The 19,347-nt window shown below is 48.6% G+C and overlaps 1 protein-coding gene across 3 annotated transcripts; it reads left to right on the top strand.

Moving 5' to 3' along the window:
- The first annotated feature begins 9,570 nt into the window (after positions 1-9,570).
- Positions 9,571-15,832, top strand: DPM2 (dolichyl-phosphate mannosyltransferase subunit 2, regulatory). Of its 3 annotated transcripts, none has more exons than XM_077836050.1 (4): positions 9,571-9,666; positions 12,626-12,715; positions 14,139-14,241; positions 14,537-15,832. In XM_077836050.1, exons 1-4 carry the CDS (start codon positions 9,664-9,666, stop codon positions 14,593-14,595), a joined length of 255 nt encoding a protein of 84 aa, XP_077692176.1. In that variant the 5' UTR covers positions 9,571-9,663; the 3' UTR covers positions 14,596-15,832. The 3 variants fall into 3 exon arrangements, with proteins under 3 accessions (XP_077692176.1, XP_077692177.1, XP_077692178.1); XM_077836051.1 differs by lacking the exon at positions 9,571-9,666 and adding an exon at positions 10,492-10,676; XM_077836052.1 differs by lacking the exon at positions 9,571-9,666 and adding an exon at positions 11,335-11,351.
- Positions 15,833-19,347: the final 3,515 nt, after the last annotated feature.

A 19,347-nucleotide genomic window follows, 5' to 3' on the forward strand; every position in this document is an offset into this window, starting at 1 on the left:
CGTCTAGAAGAACCTATACGGGGAACAACTATTTAATAGGCTCTTCAATCTAGTAGAGAAAGGTCTAACACGATCCAATGGCTCGAAGTTGAAGCTAGACAAATTCAGACTGGAAATACGATGTAAATTTTTAACAGAGTAATTAACCACTGGAAAATGTATCAAGGGTCATGGTGGATTCCTAATCACTGACCGTAATTAAATGCAGACTGGGCATTTGTTTCTAAAAGATCTGTTCCAGGAGTTATTTTATGGAAGCTCTATGGCCTGTGCTACACAGGAGGTCAGACTAGAAGGGTGCCTCTCCCCGCATTCATTGTATAGGGCACCTAGGCACTGAGCTCAGGCTTTATGGATTGCAGAGGCATTCCTGTGATTTTTTTTTTCTAGGTGCCGCGTCACTCAGCATTGCATATCTAAGTGCCTTGCCTTAACCACAAGGCTGACCTTCCTCCTAGGAGGCTGGCCACAGACTTGGGTCTGTGTTATTGTCGCTGTCCCAGCCTGCCCCTCTCTTGCTGCTGGGACATTGCGGAAGGATTGCTGTACCTTAGGGCTCGTCTACACCGGCAATGTTAAAGCACTGCCACGGCTCTAAAAAACCCACCTCCACGAGGGGTTTTTTCACACTCCTGAGCGAGGAAGTTGCAGCACTGTAAAGTGCCAGTGTAGACAAGCCCTTACTCTTTGTTGACTTTTCAAATCTATGAATGAAGCAAATGGATGTACAGCAGGTGTTTTCAGTCTGAGTATGCTCTGCATCGCAGGGCCGGGGGGATTAACTGAGAGGCTGTTTGTAGCTCACTGTGCCTGCCAGAGCTGACTATCGAGCTGAGGCATTTCTGGCTTCCAGCTCCACAGCCTCCAATAGCCTGTTCTCCTTCTTTTTGCTGTGTTTACAAACGCCCATCTCTTGGGACAGGGTTCCCTGCTTCCCCTGATCAATCAGAGGCACAATCTGGAGGGAGGTAAAAACCACAAGAAGCAAGTCTTTTCTAGTTCCCTTCATTTTAGCTTCTTTTTAGGAAGCCAGGCCCTGGTTCTGCTGTGAATATTCCTTGCCTACATGGGAGAAACTACCTGGCACAGGTATAGTGGAATAACCTGCTCTAGCTATTCCAGAACAACTGCCCGGTCTGGAGCCACTGTTCCAGAGCAGAGCCATTTGAAAATGAAGTAATTAGTCTGGAATAAAATAACTTATTTTGCAATAGTATCCACCGGGGCAGTTATACCAGAATAGCTACCGAGGAACAGTTATTCTGTTCTAGCTGCACCAGGAAGTTTCCACCATCAAGACAAGCCCTAAGGCGCAGCAAGAGCCGGCAAGAAGGAATCAGGAATGGAGTCCAATTAGAAACTGGAATGTGCAAACTTAACTTCCACTCAGATTCCTTCCTCAAGGCTTCTGAGCCAAATTGCAATCCAGCCAAATTCCATGGCATTTGTGACTTTCCAGTTTCAGGAAGGAAGGGCTTTCAGCATTTAACATTTTTAGGGAGGGAGGTGGCTCCCTTGATTCTTATCTACACATAAGAGCATTTAATCTGTTTTCTTGCAACAACAGGTAGAGATTTATCCTCAAAGCCCTTTACAAACATTACTTTAAACCCCACTAACCATTGTCAATTGCCTCCACCCTCACCTCCTTTTTTGTGAGGTGCAGATGTCTCACCTTGGCTAAATAAAATAAGCAGGGTTATAGCCCAACCAGTGTCCTTGCTGGATTTGGTCTCCTGGCCACGAGCTGTTCTGAAGTCATAAAACAGACTTCGGAAGAAAATGAAGCAGAGTTCACTGTTAATAAGAGAGGTTTCTGGATTTGAATGAAGTTCTTTTCTCAAGTTGGCAGGATGTTTGAAAAGCAGTCAGTTCATATCCACTAAGCTGATGGCACCTTACCAATGATAAGTTACTTGTCCTAGAATCTAGACAGACTTGTGACGTACTGTCTGATCACTCATTATAACTTAGTCAGGGAGATGAATTAAATCTCAACACACCTCTGTGCTAAATAGAGCAAACTCTTAAATCAGCATTGGCTGTAAACTCAGATTCTGCATACGTCACTTAATGAGTTAACAAACAACGTTAAAGAATTAGATTGTGGGTTAAATATAAATGCATCCTTCATGGCCACAGAGAGTTCAGTGAATGTTATCTAGCTGCTGATCTGCTGTTTCAACATGGGCTTTTTTGGAACTCTCTAACTATATCTCCAGCTGGGTTTTCATTTCAAGACTATTCTATATTTAAGAAACTCATGGCCCTAATGGGAGACAGCCCAGGATGAAATATTCGGCTTGTATGTAACAGTGCACAGAGTGATCGTGTGTTCCAGCCAACAGCACAATCTGGTTTCCTTTGGAAGTAAATATTTTGTTCAGGCTTTTCAAACACGTTAAATGAATATCCAGTTTGCAAGGCCTGGCGTAGCATTGAAATGAAGTCCTGTGTGGCAGTGAGTAATTCCTAACCTTCAAGGTTCCTTGCCTCTTGCACATTGCTGTACGTCAGCAAACAATCTGGAAATGATGATGCTTTTCGCATCTGATTCAGTCCTCTCTGGTTCTTCTCAGAATTGTGGAAATCCCTGGAATAATTCCTTGGGTCTGTTAGCTCTTCTGTAATTAATGCCTTCTGCATTCTCCAACCTGTTACCCAGCTTTGGGCCTTCCTCCTGTTACTGTTTGCAGCTTGTTGGGAAACAACAGTTAATCCGGGAGAGTGGGAGGCTGATTCTTCCACTTTGATGTGCCTTTCCGGGGGAGATTAAGCAAAACAACCCGTAGGTCCCCTGAGAGTTCAGGCCTGGGGCGTGTCTCTCTTCAGTGGACGAAAACTCATCCCCATCTCCCAAATCATGGGATAGGGTAGGAGGTCTGTGCTACCTAATCTAGAGGAAGGTGTACGCATCCCTTCCTACCTCTCCATCCTGCATCGTCACTTGCAGAGGCAGATGGTTCTAGTACTGACCGATAATGGGAATCCGAAATGATTCTCTTCAACGCCAGGGCGATCTGAAGGCTATTACCGTGTGGGGATGTATTGCATCTTTGTTTGCTATAACTTGTATTTCAGTAGCACCTAGGAGTACCAGCCATGGACCATGCCCCCATTGTGCTAGATGCAAACACAGAAGACAGACAGTCCCTGCTCCAGAGCATAAGACAGCTAGAGGCAGACAGACAAGGGAGTACAAGGGGAAAATGACCATATTGACCTCTGTCACTTCCTTTCCCCCCCCCAGTGACCACCACACCTACACAGCTAGAAGATCAACCTCTGGGGGCCATGTAGGATGGTGGTTACTCCCGTCTACCTGTTCTCTGGTGGGGCCCCCCTTTTTTGCTGAATTCCTTGATTGGGGCTTTCGTGGCACGGTGCCCTGTCTGTAACTGTGCACTGTCTTGGATTTTCAATGCCTGCAGTGGCTCATCCATCTTGGCAAATACCATGGGCCTTTTCTCCCCTGCCTGGCACCTGGTGTAGTCACTTCTGTGTAGTCACCGCACCAGTTGTCTGCATTCTCCTGGGTGCTTGTGGGTTGCACCCTTTTCACACAGATTTGAACAATTCCTGGGATGCAAGCAGTGGAGAATAACAACAGTACCTACCTCTTCAGCAGTAGATCTCACAGCACTGTACAAAAGAGGTCAGTACCATCCCTATTGGACAGCTGGGGAAACTGAGTTACAGAGCAGTGAAGTGACTTACCCGAGGTCACGCAGCAGGCCAGAGGCAGAGCCAGGAACAGAACCCAGCTCTTCCGAGGCCAGTCCAGTGCTCTGCCTACTAGGCCACATTTCCTTCAGGCCCTTTGTTTTCCCAGCAGCTCTGTCATACCAACTAACCCCCTTGATTTCTATTTTATAACTTCCTTCTATCACCACTGGCCTCTGCTTGGGTCACTCACCTGGGCGTGTGCATCTTGATACTCCCCTCAACAAAAGCTAATTTGCCTGTCTGAAGACACAAAGGTCCAGTCTGGCAGATTCTGCCTATGCTGGGTACCTGAAATAGATAAGCTATTACCAGCAGGACAGTGGGGTGGGAGGAGGTATTGTTTCATATTCTCTGTGTGTATATAAAGTCTGCTGCAGTTTCCACGGTATGCATCTGATGAAGTGAGCTGTAGCTCATGAAAGCTCATGCTCAAATAAATTGATTAGTCTCTAAGGTGCCACAAGTACTCCTTTTTTTTTTTTGAAATAGCCCCAGTGATTTCACTGCTACACAGGGTTGCTTGTGTTTGCGGCATCAGCAGGTTACAAGGCAGAAACTAAAGCACAGAGCTGGCAAAATAACTTGCCCAAGCCGCAGAGTGAATGGAACCCAGACATCCTAATCGGAGCACCAGACCATCCCAATCCACTGAAACAGGAGACTTTCCTCAGCCTCTGCTTGCTCCAGTGCCTGGCTGGACTCTTCCTGGGTGTGGTCCTCTTCCAGTCCCCAGACCAGTAGTAGAGTCTGCACCAGGGCTCTCCTCCGGGCTGATCCGGATTCCTCTGGCAGCGCGCATGGGATGGAGGGCACAGGAGCCTTTGGCAGGGACGGGCTGATGAAACGTGGGGCTGGGCGCAGACCCAGCCCCAGACTATTCTGAAGCATCTAACCCTAGGATTGCAGGCCCCACAACCCTTGTGTTCATCTCTCCTACTCAGTCAAATCCTGAAACGACCCTGTCACCCTTCTCCTGGTCCCGCCCAAAGCAGCCATCAATCACTCTAGGAGGAGGAAGCTAGGTGGGGGCATTCTCTGGGGCCTTTTCCCTGACCCTTATCCATGTGCCCATTCAGCCCCAGGAGGCATCCACTGACTCCTTGGAGCAGTGGGCACGGTGTGGAGCGCTCTGCTGGGCATTCCCTTCTGGATTTGACCCTGTCCCTGCCCGCTGGTCATTTTTTGGCCCCTGAAATTGCTTTTACATGCTGGGTTCTCGGGCCCCTCCTTCATCTGAGGGGGGGGCCTTTTGGGGACATCTGCACAGCTCACGGCCTCGGGTCCACAGACTTAGGGCTTGTCTACACTTGACATGCTACAGTTGCACTGCTGTAGAAGTGATCTGTGCTGATGGAAGGGGTTCTCCCATCGCTGTAGTTAATCCACCTCCCTGAGAGACAGCAGCTAGGTCAACAGAAGAGCCCAGCACTGTCTGCAGCAGGAGTTAGATGGGCGTAGCTCTGTCTCTCAGGGGGCTGGATTTCTCACACCACTGAGGGAGGCAGCTATGCCATTGTTGGCTTCCAGTGTGAATCAGCCCTGAGTCTGTCACCTGAGCTGGGAGATTCACTGCCATGGGAGGCCACTGATTGTGTCGACACCCTTGTGGTAGGCTCTGCCTACCATTCCAGGATTGAGATAGGCCTACCTTATTGCTTGCCCTTAGTCTGTTTCTAAACATTCTTCCTCCTCCTGTGTCATGTTCTTGGTGTCTCTTCCTTTCTCTTTCACTCAACGCCTTTTTTTCCTTTATCCCACACTCCTTCGCACAATGCTGGGTCTCTCCCCCTCATCCCCTGCCTTGCCAGAATCCAGGCCTCGGTGCTGCTGAAAGGACAGTGAGGAAAAGCAGGGCTCCTGGCCCAAGTCCGGTGAGTAGCCTCTTGCAGTATCATGTGGGCTCAGTGCGTACAGCTCTGCCTGGAGCAGAGCCTCTATTCAGCCTCCAGGTGGATCTAGGTGAGGGTAAAAGGCAGCTCAAGGATTGCTGCAGGTATGGGGGTAGGGTGGACAGGTGTTTCTTGGGGAGCAAGAATATGGGACCTGGCCTGTTAGTGGGGCCGCTGTCAGTTCCATTGTCACTTTCATTTGATCAGAGGTGGCTGTGTGTGTAAAACTGACCAGGGCCAGCCCTGAATACAGGAATGCGCCTGGCTTCCCTGGGCAGCTGCTCCCCCTAGTGCCGGGCGATCTGTGTAACCAGCCACAGTCGGGACAAAAATCCAGCTCAGTCCCTCAAACCGTTTTTGATTCCCCACCCTTCTGCCTCATCCCCCCACCCATAACATTACACAGCTAGAATGGGGCTTTGCCTGAGGGTATGCCTCGAGGCTGCAGCGACTGTGTGAGTGTAGCCGTGTCGACAAAAGCAACGTAGCGGTGTCTACACTGAAGGGAGGTGGGCAGGGCTCTGTCAGACCGGGATGGCTTTTTCACACCCCTGACCGATGTAGCTATGTGGACCTTTTAAGTATAGACCTAGCCTGAGGCTCGGTCTACACTACAAACCTATGTCAGTACAACAACGTCACTTGCTGAAAAATCCACACCCCTGAGGGATGTAGTTATACAGACTGAACCCCCGATGTGTGTCAACAGCAGGGCTTCTCCCCTCGACCGAGGTGGGGACCTATGCTGATGGGAGGAGCTCTCCCCGCAGTGTAGCTAGCGTCTTCACTAAGCGCTACGGTGGCGCAGCTGCACCCATAGACAAGCCCTCTGTCTTGGGGCTGAGTAGGAACCACACAACTAATCTGGCTTGGTTAAGGCCCAGTTCTCCAGGGGGAAATCTCCAGAGTCAGTCCGATGAAGTGAGCTGTAGCTCACGAAAGCTTATGCTCAAATAAATGGGTTAGTCCCTAAGGTGCCACAAGTCCTCCTTTTCTTTTTGCGAATACAGACTAACACGGCTGTTACTCTGAATCCAGCCCTCCTGTGACATAGAAAACCTTCTCCAAAGTCACCTGTCTGTCACAGGCCACTTTTCATATGGTTTCCTGCTCCTTGCCCAGTAGTAACTAGACACCACAGCTGAATCTCCAACCAGGCTGGATGAAAGCAGAACTTTTGAGGCAAAGCAAAGGTGCTTCCCCATCCCCGCCCCACCTTGCTGCTGCTTTTTGCAGGACGTGGGAGAAGTTGAGGGCTGAAAGATCTACTTACCGAACATGCAGTAAAGGGCCTCAGCTACAGCCACTGCAAACAGGAGGAGTCTGATGCAGCCAGGCCCCGCATCCTCAGGCTGGCAGCTACTGGGGCAGGGGCTCTGCTGGAAAAAAAATCTCCCGAGGCATAAGAGGCAGAGTGCAGGGAGCTGCACCTGGAATGAGCCAGAGTCTTCAAGAGGCTGTTGGATAGGGCTGGAGACAGGCAGAGCGAGCATTAGCACTACTGTGTGAAGGCAGCTGGTGCCCAGACCCGCAGGACAACCTCCCCCCCGATACAGCCTGGAGTGGCATCTAGGAGGAGCCCAGAGTAACCCTCCCCCTCTCACTGGAGGCCCAATGCCTCTCCCATATCTATGAACTGGTCTCAGCCATCCCCACCCCAAGTTTGGGCTTCTTGGGCCCCAAAGGCCAGAGCTGGTTTTCTGGGGCACCCTGAATCAACAGCTGAATTCCACACAGGAATCAGTCAGTGTCTGCGGTGACCATGGCTCTACTGTGAGGCTACTTACACTGGTATAATGACACTGGTAGGTTTCCCCATGTAGTAGGAGTATTTAAAAGGTCTGATTCACTGCTGGGGGAAAGGCTTGGTGGGTGACTAGGGGAGAGCTACAGCTCAGCTCTACCCCCAGGAGAAGTGACACCGTGTTTTGCTGCAGTCCTCTTTCTAGGGAATGGGGGCCCATCCTTTCCCAGGGCTTGCAATCTTCCCGTTGGAGCCTGCTAATCTTGCGCTGTTGCCCTCTCCCTCTGAGTTCTGGGATCCTTTAGCGTCTGTGCCAATTATTTAAGGTATAACTATACGGTATAATGATGTCAGTAAATTTCCCTGTGTAGACAAACTCTTAAGTTGAAGTCCTCCACTTCTTGCACTTAGTCTCATTACTGTGATAAGTAACAGTGAGGATGTCCGTAGTGTTGCTGTAATTAAATTCATTATTGTTGTGTTCTCTGTAGCCAATGTAGCAGGTGGTTTTATCCCTGGAGCTGGAGTCCCTAAGAGAGAGAACACAAAGGGCTGGGCTGGGCAGATCCTGAATTTTTCCAGAATGATTCTATTTCTGACGGGCACAAATTCTTTCTGAAGTTTTCTGCATGCTTCCCACCAGTCGCACATGAATATTTCCCATGTTGTCTGTGACTAGATCTAGGGCAAACATTTCAAAAGCACCCAAGCGACTTAGCCTAAAGTCTCGCTGATTTTCTCCTAAAAGTGCTTGTCACCTTTGAAAGTGGGACTTAGGCTACTGGCTGGCTACTAAGCCACTTCGGTGCTTTTGAAAATGTTACCCCGTACAACAAATCATTCAGGCTTTACTTAAGAACCTCCCGAATGGAAATGTAATCTCCTGCTGTGTTTTATACAACCGTCTAGCCTTGCTTACTGTCCCTGTTCTAGTTGGCCCTTTAACGTTAGCCTAAGCGCTGCAGCCATGCTTGGTAAAGGAATGTTACTGTTTGGTTCACAACCAACCAGCCTTCTTCCTTACCTGACTATTAAACATGTTCTGCGTCTAGGCAGCCTGTGGCAGTGAAGTCTGCTGGCTCGCTGAAAGAGTGACTGTGACTGAACAAGGCTGAGACCTCCAGCCCTCTTCCCTGTTCTTCCTGAGCCAGCTTACCACTGAGCTCAAGAAACTTTCCCAGGTGCATCACTGCAGCTAGGTTGATCAAGCTTGTCCCACCCTTCATCAGGCACTTACAGGGGCTCACCTTTATGCATCCTGTCTGTTGGGAGGAGTCCCCCAAATTGAACCAGAAGCAGCTGAGAAGCAGAATGTTTGATCGTCCCATCCTACGTGGAGAACACGTCCGGGACCTGATCACACTGGAACTTAGGTGAGAAATACCAGAGCAAACCTACCCAGCCTTCCATTTGAGGGAAGAGATCGGAAGGGGGCCAGAGGAGGGATCCTCCTGGCATATTGATTAAAACCCAGCTAGACTGAGACGTGGAGCTGGATGCAGCCTTTCCCTGTGGGATACAAACTGAACGAGTACTCCTTTTCTTTAAACTGAACGTTGGTTTTGTAAAATCTCCTGCTGGGAGGTGGGAAGGAATTTTCTAGCTCATGATTGTCGGAAATAATTTTAAACAGCACGTGTGTTTTTCTGGTCTGTTTTCCTTCGTGCACTTCCTTGCTTGGAGACAGCCTAACGTTGGCTTTTATTTACAGTTAGTTCTACTCTTTGGTCGTAGGAAGGCTGCAGAGGAAGGTTTGTTTGGTGGGCTCTTGGCATTGAAAAGAAAACCCCTGCTGGAAGCACAGCGTTGGCTTTACGTTTGATAAAATCTTGGTTTTACAAAAAGGAAAGTTGGGGCCCACTTTGAGCAGCCCATGCCCCCTTTCAGTTCCCCATTTCAAAGGAAGTAGGGGTTTACACGGATTGCTGTCACAGGGTGAATGATGCCTAGGTCTGTTACAGTCACACACCCCACCCACACCACAGTCCCCAGAAGCTTGGCAGGAGACAGGCCTGCAGCGCAGCCTACATCCCCCATCGTAGACTGGGGGGACGGAGCCACGTAGAGCCTACATCTCCCATGATGCCCTGGGGGGAAGTAGTCACTTAGAGGCTGCATCGCCCATGATGCCCCGGGGGAAGGGCCACGTAGAGCCTACATCCCCCATGATGCAATTGTGCCAGGACAACTCCAGTGATGCTGCGGGGCCAAAATGCCGATTGGTGATTGGCCTGGTGCCCCCGGAAGTGTCTGAGCCTGGTGAGCGGGCTGCGGCGGAGTCTGCGGCGGCGCTCGGCGGGGACCATGGTGGGTCCCGGCAGCCCCTTGGGGGAGGAAATTGGTGTGGGGTGGTTTCCCTTCAGGCGGGCACGGGGGGAAGGACTTGAAGGGGTTAATCCCCCTGGTCAGATGGGGGGGGAGGAGGAGCGAAGGGGTTAATCCCCCTGGTCAGATGGGAGGGGGGAGGAGGAGCGAAGGGGTTAATCCCCCTGGTCAGATGGGAGGGGGGAGGAGGAGCGAAGGGGTTAATCCCCCTGGTCAGATGGGGGGGAGGAGGAGCGAAGGGGTTAATCCCCCTGGTCAGATGGGGGGGGAGGAGGAGCGAAGGGGTTAATCCCCCTGGTCAGATGGGGGGGGGGAGGAGGAGCGAAGGGGTTAATCCCCCTGGTCAGATGGGAGGGGGGAGGAGGAGCGAAGGGGTTAATCCCCCTGGTCAGATGGGAGGGGGGAGGAGGAGCGAGGAGCGAAGGGGTTAATCCCCCTGGTCAGATGGGAGGGGGGAGGAGGAGCGAAGGGGTTAATCCCACTGATCGGATGTGTGGGGGGGAGGGATGTGAAGGGGTTAATCTCCCTGGTCAGATGGCGTAGGCAGGCATGAGTTTGGAGTGGAGGGTTAATTCCCCTTTGGGGCTTTCCCCATTGCTAGGCGGTGCTGTGCTGCTGGAGCTGCAGCTCTCATGGGATGATATAAACCCCAGGACCCTGGCGCTGGAGGTCCAGAGGCCCCCCCACGCAGGGTTAGCCTAAGTGTCCAGGCCAGGTTCCAACCCCATTAATGACCTTCTGTTTCCCCACCGTGGATCCAATCCCCACCCCACCCCACCCACCCAGTTGCTCCTGGTTGAGGGATTCCCCCTTCACTTGTCTTTAAAAGCATAGTTTAGTCATGCAGAATGGCGTCCCTGTTCCACCCCAGAGGTGGCTGCCTTTCAGCGATGAAGATCAACACCTTAGGAGTTTCATAGGTGAACATGGTGGAGCTTGACTCATATGATTATATTGGCCTCACAATGAAGCTGTGTTAATGTTGTGTTGAGGTGAGGAATTTGAGCATTCATGAAATGCAAGGTGTTAAGATTATCAAAATAAATTGAACTCAGGAGTTGATTGGGTAGCCAGGTTGTAATTATGTGAATTAGAATTTGACCAGGATAGGGAAGTTCACATCCCTGGTCTTTCAGAAAGTGACTTGGGCTCATTAATAATCTCATGTGCTCGACCTTGGTTTTCCATATCATTAAAAAAAAAAAAAAAAAAGACACCCCAGTAGCACTGTGCCTCTTAACACCCTTCTGGATCAAAGTCTGCGCTGACTGCAGTGAATCACCACCACCACTTCTGACAGCTTCCTGGGTTTTCCTAGAAGATCTCCCATCTACTTACTGATCTGCTCAGCTTGAGATTTCTAGGATCATAGCACAGGGGACATTGCTGCAGGCTCTGAGTAAGAGTAACTGCTTCAGTTACAAGGGACTGAGTGAACCACAAGTTGATGAGCATCTCACAGAAGCATGATAAGAAACCTGTCACTATTTCAGAGCAAGAGGGGATGGGTTTTATTACTGAGGCATTTATGGCAATATTTTTGCCAAGTATTTTTCCTTTTTTGGCTTTTGTTCCAAAACTACAGTGGTGTATCTTCATGGCCAGGAGCTGCAACCTAGAAAGGATACATATAACTGCATTTTTATTTATTTGTACTACCATCGCAGGTAGGAGTGCTAGTTATTGTAGCCCATAGGATTATTTTGCTAGCTATTATATCCTCCTAATCCAGCCAGCCATATCAAATAATATGTTTCTCTTTCTGAATTAATCCATTTCATTCTTATATTTTATCAGTATTAATTCCTATGAAATGTGTTTCCTAATAATTATACATAGAATAAGTTTTGCTGAAATGCAAGAAGCCTACCAGCCTGTATCCGGTAAGATCCACTAAATAGCTAAAAGTATAATCAGTTAAGAGTAAGTCATCATAAAAACTGGCAACTTTTGGCACAGATAGGAATGGTCCCTGAGCTTTGGGGAACCAAAGGGAGGAACTACTCACAACACTGAATGGATTTATCCGGCGTCTGCAACCGGTTGGTAACCACAGGGTATACCACAAACCTGGAAGTTGCCAAGAGAGCCTAGATTGGCAGTTTTTGGAGTGAGATAATATGTAGAGAGTAAGTGTCATAATCCACTAACCTATAGGATAAGAGTACCTGTAAATTTCTTAGGGTACAGAAATAAGATTTGGGTATAGTAGGTTGGGCCTGAATTGCATAGCATCAGGATCCTATAAAATACCTTGTAAGGATATCATAGGGGGCTTTTAGCTCTTTCCTTTCTTTGTCCTTCTATATTCTATAGACTATCCTTTTATCAATCTATCAGTCTATGTTCTATCACGCTTTCAGTTCAGCTTGTGTAGTGTAGTATAACTACTCAACATTCCTAACTTTTGGGGAAGCCAGCATCATCGTGTTATTGGACATGCCAGGAGTAAGGCTGGTCCTTCACCTCCTATTATCGGGTCCTCGAGGAAGGGTGTGAGTATGTTAAGTTAAGGTACTTATAATAGGAATGTTACCACCAGGAGTTTTGGAATTCTTTTACTGTTTTGCAGTCTTAAATTTTATAGCATTTATTATTCTTTTGTTAATCTCAATAAAGTTTTTATCATTTGGTATTGTCCTCAGTGTAAGTGTTTTTGCCAAGCACCCCAAAAGTCCTCTCCTAGTATAGAACTCTCTGAGTTCTTGGACCCCGTAGTCTGAATTGGACAAGAACCTATAAATCTTTTGGTCAGATGCCATCAGTGGCGAGCCATGACAACTAACCCATGAAATTCAGGTCAACGTTACGGACCAGGTCTCCACCATACTAGGGGCTGTAATATACACTTGTACTTTAAATGTCATTGTGCCATTTATACTGACTGTAATTCAGTTGGAGGATCTGAATTGTTTTGACTTTTTACTCTCTTATATTCCAGGCCACAGCAATGGACCAACTGGTTGGATTTGGCTTGGTAGCCTTTAGCCTCCTTCTTTTTGTTTACTACACCATCTGGATTATTATACTGGTACGGATCCCCACACACACTCTGGTTACTCCAGTCTCAATGGCTTCACTGTTGTGTTTGTTTGTTTAGACTTTCTTTAGAGGTGTTACTCTGTTTGTCTAAGTATGTGCAAGCTGAAAAGCAATTACTAAAAACTCCTTCTTGCCCAGTCTGCCATTTAAAACCTTGATCATTTGAACCTTCACCCAAAGGTCAACCACAAAGGATAACTATAGGGTTATCCGTAGCAGTGTGCCTTGTTGGGTAGATGCACTGGTTTGGATAAAGTTCCACACATTTGAACCTTCACCCAAAACTCAACCCCAAAATAGTTCTGGGATTTTCAAAAAAGGGTTGTTCTCCCATTATTTTTCACTTCCACGCCCCATCTGTTTCCTGGTTCTCATGGGAAGTGGCAGAACTGAAATACAAGAGTCCATTCATGTGGGATCTCCAGCCCAGTACGAAGCAGGACGTATGGGAAATCATATAAAGAAGCTTTTTTTTTGTTTTTTTTGAGCTTTCCGGGCCAGTTTTTAGACTCGAGGTTTGTTAAAGCTTTGGATTGGCATCTAAATCCCTGGCAGCTTCCAGTCCAAGATCTGAACATTTTTGGGTTCCCCCTCTGAATTCAAAAGTTTGTTTTGCTGTTACAAACCCTGTATTGTTTGTACACTCTCTGAACGTTAGAGTGCTGTATTAGGGGTATAAATATTGGTTAAGAAAGTTAACCGGTTAAACGATTAAAATTATATTGTTTAACCGGTTAACCGTTATCCAAGGTAGCTCCAGTGGGTGTGGTCCAGCCGTGGCTGGGCGCTGGTCGGCCTGGTGCAGGGCCGCTGAGGTTAACAGTTAAGGTTAGTTAACTGGTAAGTCTAGTGCTTACTGATTAACCTTTTACATACCTATGCTGTATAAGGGTTATCTGGTAGCAATGGGTATAGGTGCAAAGTGTTCTGCAGCATTTAACTACACCTGCAACACCTCTGTGAAGTGGAGTAAATAGTACTGTGACTTTCCAAGAGAGGGAAGCTGAGACTCTCCTGGGGATAAGTGATTTATTCAGTCCCAGGCAGTGAGGAAATCTGAATTAGAACCCCTGAGTTTTTTGCTCCTATGCTCAAGCCATTAGACAGCAGCACTTCTGACATCCCTGGTGTCACATGCTTACTACAGTACCATGGATATATTCCACTTGTTCAGCTGCCCTTCGCTTATTACATTCTCTGTCTACAGCAGTAGCTAAAGTACCTACTGCACGCTAGTCTAGGTTATTGAACAGGCATGTTATCTCGTTACTTGGGTTTAATTTTCAAGCCTAGGGGTAATTGTGGCTCTTGAGGTTAACTGTCCCAGTATTGCAACCATAAAGCTCCGGGTGCTGGAGAGTTGTCTTTGTATTGCCCAGCTTAGTTGTGCCCTTCACTTTTGTTTCCTGCAGCCCTTCATTGACAGCGATCACGGGATTCATAAGTTCTTCTTGCCCAGGGAGTATTCGGTTACCATTCCTGTGATCGCAGGGCTCCTTCTGGTGCTGTTTGTAGGTGAGTCACATTTCTGTCTTATTCTGATCTCTTTAAAAGTTGGTCACTAATGTTTCATCTGATTGCTGACAGCAGTGAACTGCCAGTATCTAAGGCTCATGTGGTGTGAGCTTCCACACAGCAGTGCCCTGTCTGTGACTCTGCACAGTGGAATTGAATGTGAGCTTCTGCACAGTGGAATTGCCTCTCTCTCCTTCTGTGATGAGGTTCCATTTTTTGTAGCAGCGTGTTTAAAAAGCCACAGCAGCTGGCGGCGGTTATGTTTTACTCAGTCTCTCTCTCTTTCCTGTGTTAGGGGTTTTTGTAATGATTGTGATGTGGAAGAACAGAAAACCTGCAAAGAAATCAGACTGAAGACAGCAGGATGGGAGAGGCAGACAGAAGGTGCCTGGCCTGGAGTGCGTCAACAGGGACAAGACTTCCACGTGCAGAAACAAGAGGACACTCCACTCTAAGACTCTGTCACATGCTTGAATGGACGTTGGACTTTGCTGAGCCCTCTTTCCATGACCCCTACCCTGAGACTTGTATCTAGCTATAGTTTACAATTTACTGCCCAAAGGGAAATGAAACTGTCTGACCCACAGGACTCCTCTAGTGAGGGACCAGAACAGCAGCCCTACTGAACCTGTACCTAGGTTGGGATAATCCTGGCATGCTGATGGCTTTGGACTCACACAGTGCAAGGACCGTAATCCTGTACTAAGGTGTTGCTGTTCTGGCACCAGGCAGTGCTAGTGAGTGAAAGGCTCAGACTTCAGAGACTTTCCTCCTCTCTGCTGCAGACACCTCCTTTACTTGGTTTGTTTCTTTCATTTTTTAACTGGCTACTTTAGGTTTTTTATAGTGGATCCAGTATGTGAAAAAACAAGATCATGGATAAAAAAGTGCTCCTCTCTAAAGCTCAAAGGGCAGGTAGGGGAGAGATCCCCCGCCCCACTTACCTACTGGAGGAGTGGTGAACCATCAGCATCTTGTGCAAATAGAGTTATTGCCGAGAGGTCACATTCCACCCCAGTCCACCTGCTCTTATGCACACACAGGCTGTCTGTCCTGTCTTAGTCAGGAGAAAGGTGGCCTCTCCACCATGCATGGCATGTTACAGGGAAGCCACAAGCTTTATAGCCTCCTTCCCGGCCCACTGTGCAGAGGAGGTAATGGAGAGGTGAGGTCCTCTCTTGTTGTGCACAAGGTGCATCACTGTTCTCCATGCTGTTCTATTCTCCGCAGGGTGCGTGCATTGAATGGGGATGGAGAAGAAAGTTCTGCTCTGCTGAACAGCAACTGAGGAAGAAGGGGAGAGGGGCTCAGATACTGTCCTGATAAATGTGGTATTAATACTGGTCCAGTGAAGCCACTGGCTCTGCTTTATACTTATGAACAACTTTCCACGTTCATGGTTGGCATAGGCCTGTGAGGGGGAAGAGCATGCAAGCTGCCGGAAGCCGTGCTTTTTCTGAGCCAGGCAGGGCTGAAACAGCAGGGTGTTTTCAAGCCTTAGCACGCTGACTTGCTTCAAACCCTGCAGGTAGAGTTCTGGCAGCTCTGTTTGAATGTGAAGAACTGGAGTCTCAATAAATATTATGCGGTATCTCTGTCTGTGATCTTCCACTGCCCCAGAGGGGTGCAGGGTCGGGGAAGTGGAGCCACCGGATCAATGAATCAGAAAATGCAGCCTGCATGTAACCTTAGGAGCACTGTGCAGCTTCTATGAAAGCCTTGCTGGGATGTGACCGGTTCTTGTTCCTGTCCTCATTCTGCTGTTGAGTCCTGTGTTATACCATGATCTGCTGCATGCTAGAGAGCTGGGAACGTGACATGGAGACCCCTCTGGAGCAGGGTGATCAGGCATGATGCCAAGGGGTGGCATGTTGGGAATGGAGGATGAGGGTGCAGATTTGTAGTTTCTCTAGAATAAATCATGGGTTGGTCAGTTAAAGTGCAGAGATACAATAACCAAGGCTCGGGTTCAGGGGTTCAGATGCTTCATGGCATCTCTGATTTTCCTGACCAGTCTGCTAACACTCTTGAGATGTCAGCACTGGAATGCTCTCAGAGCTGGGTTCTTGTTCCAGCAGCAGTGGTAAGAACTGCCTGGGGCCATTTCCTCTGCCTCTGAGGGGCCTGTTGACAGGCGCAGATGCTAGGACAACTCCAGGGAGCCTTTCTGCAGCACCATGCCAGAGCCTGTCAAAGAATTAACCAGCCAAGAAGCAAACTTGGTAACAGCATCTTATGAGACAAATAGTTAAATAATAGAGTGGGGCTCAGGGCACAGAACTCCAAGGAGAACGTCTGCCAGTTGCCAAACCCAAAGGGTTGTGAACCAGCTCACTAACTTGCCTTAGACAGGACTGGTTTGCACATACTGCTGTGACTCCATTGAACTGTGCAAAAGGAGGGGGCTCTGAGGTACTGTGAAAGTCCCCTGTGGTATAACAATGATTTTTAGTGGCTCCGCTTTACCTGCTCCCCGGTGGACAGGGACAGTGCAGAAGGCTGCTCTCAGCAAAGACCGGGGCTGCCCACGTGCTCTGCGCTGGAGGCTCTAGAATATTCAGGTTTGATAGAAGATCGCTCCTAGCTTCCCATGTGCGTCAGCCCTTCTGCTCTGGGAAGCCAAGGGGTGGCTCTTTCACCTCTCCTGCAGCCCCACTTGCAGCTGCTGCTCTGGAGCTTTGCCACGGGAGTTGGGCTATAGGGTGAGAACGGCAAGATTCCAGCCAGACTTTTCTATTTAGAGCCCTTAGGCAAAGGCACCCTCGCTGCACTGTGTACCCGCTCTGCTGCCAATGCTTTCCCCGCAGCGGGCCAGTCTGCTGGGACTGATATCTTCCCTGGGCAGAATGCGCCCTGTGTCAGAGGTGGTGGGGGTTGGGCTAGTCCTAAATCCCTCCGTTTCCTTTCTATACTACCTATTGCTCCAGCTCTCTTGCTTCCCACTCAAGAGCTCTCCCGGTGCACTTCTCAGTCTGCTTTCTTCAGTGCTTGGAAAGAGGAGAAACGGCAGCAGCTCCCATGAGTATGAGGTTACTCCACCCCTGGATGCTTTGGGGAAAAAAGGAAGCAAAAGCCTCATCTCTTAGCAACTCCAGGCATCTTTCCTAGCCTGCCCGCCCTGGAGCTGCTGCTGCTCCATTTCTTCCCGCCCACCTTCAGGAATCTGCTGCTTCCAGCTTCTACTCCCTGTATCTTCTAACCCCAGCTACCCTGGGGTGTCGCTGGAATAATCCCCAGGATTCTGCTTGCGTCACTGGAACAAGTCCAGGGACTCACTCTCCCAAGCATTTTCACGGGAGAGGCTCACAGATAAGGGCAAGTATGAACCCAGTGTGGAGTCTGAAATGAGAGTGTGTGTGTGGGTGGCAGTGGCAGGATGGCCTGTCTGTCAAGAGAATGGTTCAGCTGTCCAATGGGTCTGGTAAGGAGGGGGAGGGACTGCGGGAGGCAGCCTGTCCTGGTGGAGCACAGGGCCCAGAGCCAGAGATGGCCAGCGGGTGGTCCAGTTTAGTGTGAAATGTAGCCGATTCCCCGCTCTTCTCCCAGGAGCCTGCTGCCTTCTGCTCCCCCTCGAGTGCTTCTGCCAGGGTCTTCGCAGGTTACTCTGGCACAATGTGTTTAAAAGAGAAACCTCTGTCTCTCGCCAAAAGGGAAGGCAGTTTTTACCTCCTGAGATGTTCTAGAAGCTGCAGGGACGAAGACTCACCATGGATGAGGTGTCTGCTCTTTCCTCAAGCAGGAAGGAGCCCTGCCATGCTTGGGGCCACCAGCTACCCTGGGCGTTGCAGATGCCTTTGGAGCAAAGCCTGAAACAGCTCACCAGGGCCAGTCAGTTGAGCTTTAGTCATAACAATGTTAACACCCTTATTGCTTTAGAAGAGTGGCAGAAGAAATGAACTCCCATGTCTATTGAGCAAGCCCACTGCGCTCTCTCCCAGCTATATGCTCTCCATGTGCAGCATGTGTTGAACAGAAGATGAGATTCTGGATTCCTTGTTGCCCGTTGCTTTCTTGCTTACCCTCGGCTTTCTCACCCTTCCTGCTAGGCTCTGGCCCAGCTGCTCAGTTTAATATCATCTTCTGGGACTAAAGGAGGGGTTCTGCAAAACAAACAATCCAAACTTACCAAAGTCTCTTTTTCAGAGAGGGTATCGCTGAAATGGTATTACTGTACAGCAAATGAGAAATGATTGCTACTTTGGAAGGATCATTACTGAAGATGGAAGATGGGATGTCAGCACCAAACTAGCAAGAGCGGAAGAGACATTGTGGAGCAATAAACATCTGGTGAGAAGGGACATAAATCCGAAGACTAAATTCCGACTCTTAAAAGCTTACATTTGGTCTGTGTTAAATTACAGCTGTGAAATCCGGACATTCAAACAATTGATGATAAACTACAATCCTCCAAATAATGGGTCAGAAGAATTCTGAAAATCTCATGGCTAGACCATGTAACCAACAAAAAGGTACTGGAGATGATTGGAACTCAGCAAACCCGAGTTAGAGATTTTACGAAAAGAAAGATTTGATTTGCAGGGCACATTTTATGGGGTTCCGTGGGCGATGCATGTTTACAGGCACTTGAAGGGAAAGTTGATGGCAGAAGAACATGAGACAGAAAAAGAAGATATTGGATGGATAATGTGGTATCCTGGATGGATTAAAAGGACTATTCATCCATCAAGAGATTAGCCGAAGATCATATTGACTGGGCTACGTTGGTTGCACACTTGCAGTAATGGAGAGGCCACATAAGAAGATTGCTTAGTCTCTTATTTTTTCAAGCAATCTTTCTTAACGGGGAAGAAAGGGTTAGTTCTGTTGCTCAATGTTGAGTTGGCCCCTGTTAATGATGGTTACTTTTTCTGCTTTTGACAGCCAAGATCCAGAAATGGAGGGGAGAAAGGATAGCAAGCATGGGGAAATGCAGCTTTTTGTTGACGTTCTCAGGATACACGGTAGTTAGTCAGTCACGGACAGATGCTTTGGGCTGGCAGATTCCAGGATCAGGTGAAAAGCCGAGAATGAGGACAGGAGGAAGATAGCGGCAATGGAAGGGAATACTCAAAGAAAGGGAAGCTACACACGAGATCCTGCTCTATC

The sequence above is a fragment of the Eretmochelys imbricata genome, chromosome 16 (assembly GCF_965152235.1).
Source record: "Eretmochelys imbricata isolate rEreImb1 chromosome 16, rEreImb1.hap1, whole genome shotgun sequence".
NCBI classification, from domain to species: domain Eukaryota; kingdom Metazoa; phylum Chordata; order Testudines; family Cheloniidae; genus Eretmochelys; species Eretmochelys imbricata.

What these genes read in the sequence shown, in the direction of transcription:
- DPM2 (XM_077836050.1), top strand. An exon ending in CCATCTGGATTATTATACTG is followed by an intron (nt 12,716 to 14,138) that starts GTACGGATCCCC and finishes TGTTTCCTGCAG; the next exon opens with CCCTTCATTGACAGCGATCA. An exon ending in CCTTCTGGTGCTGTTTGTAG is followed by an intron (nt 14,242 to 14,536) that starts GTGAGTCACATT and finishes TTCCTGTGTTAG; the next exon opens with GGGTTTTTGTAATGATTGTG.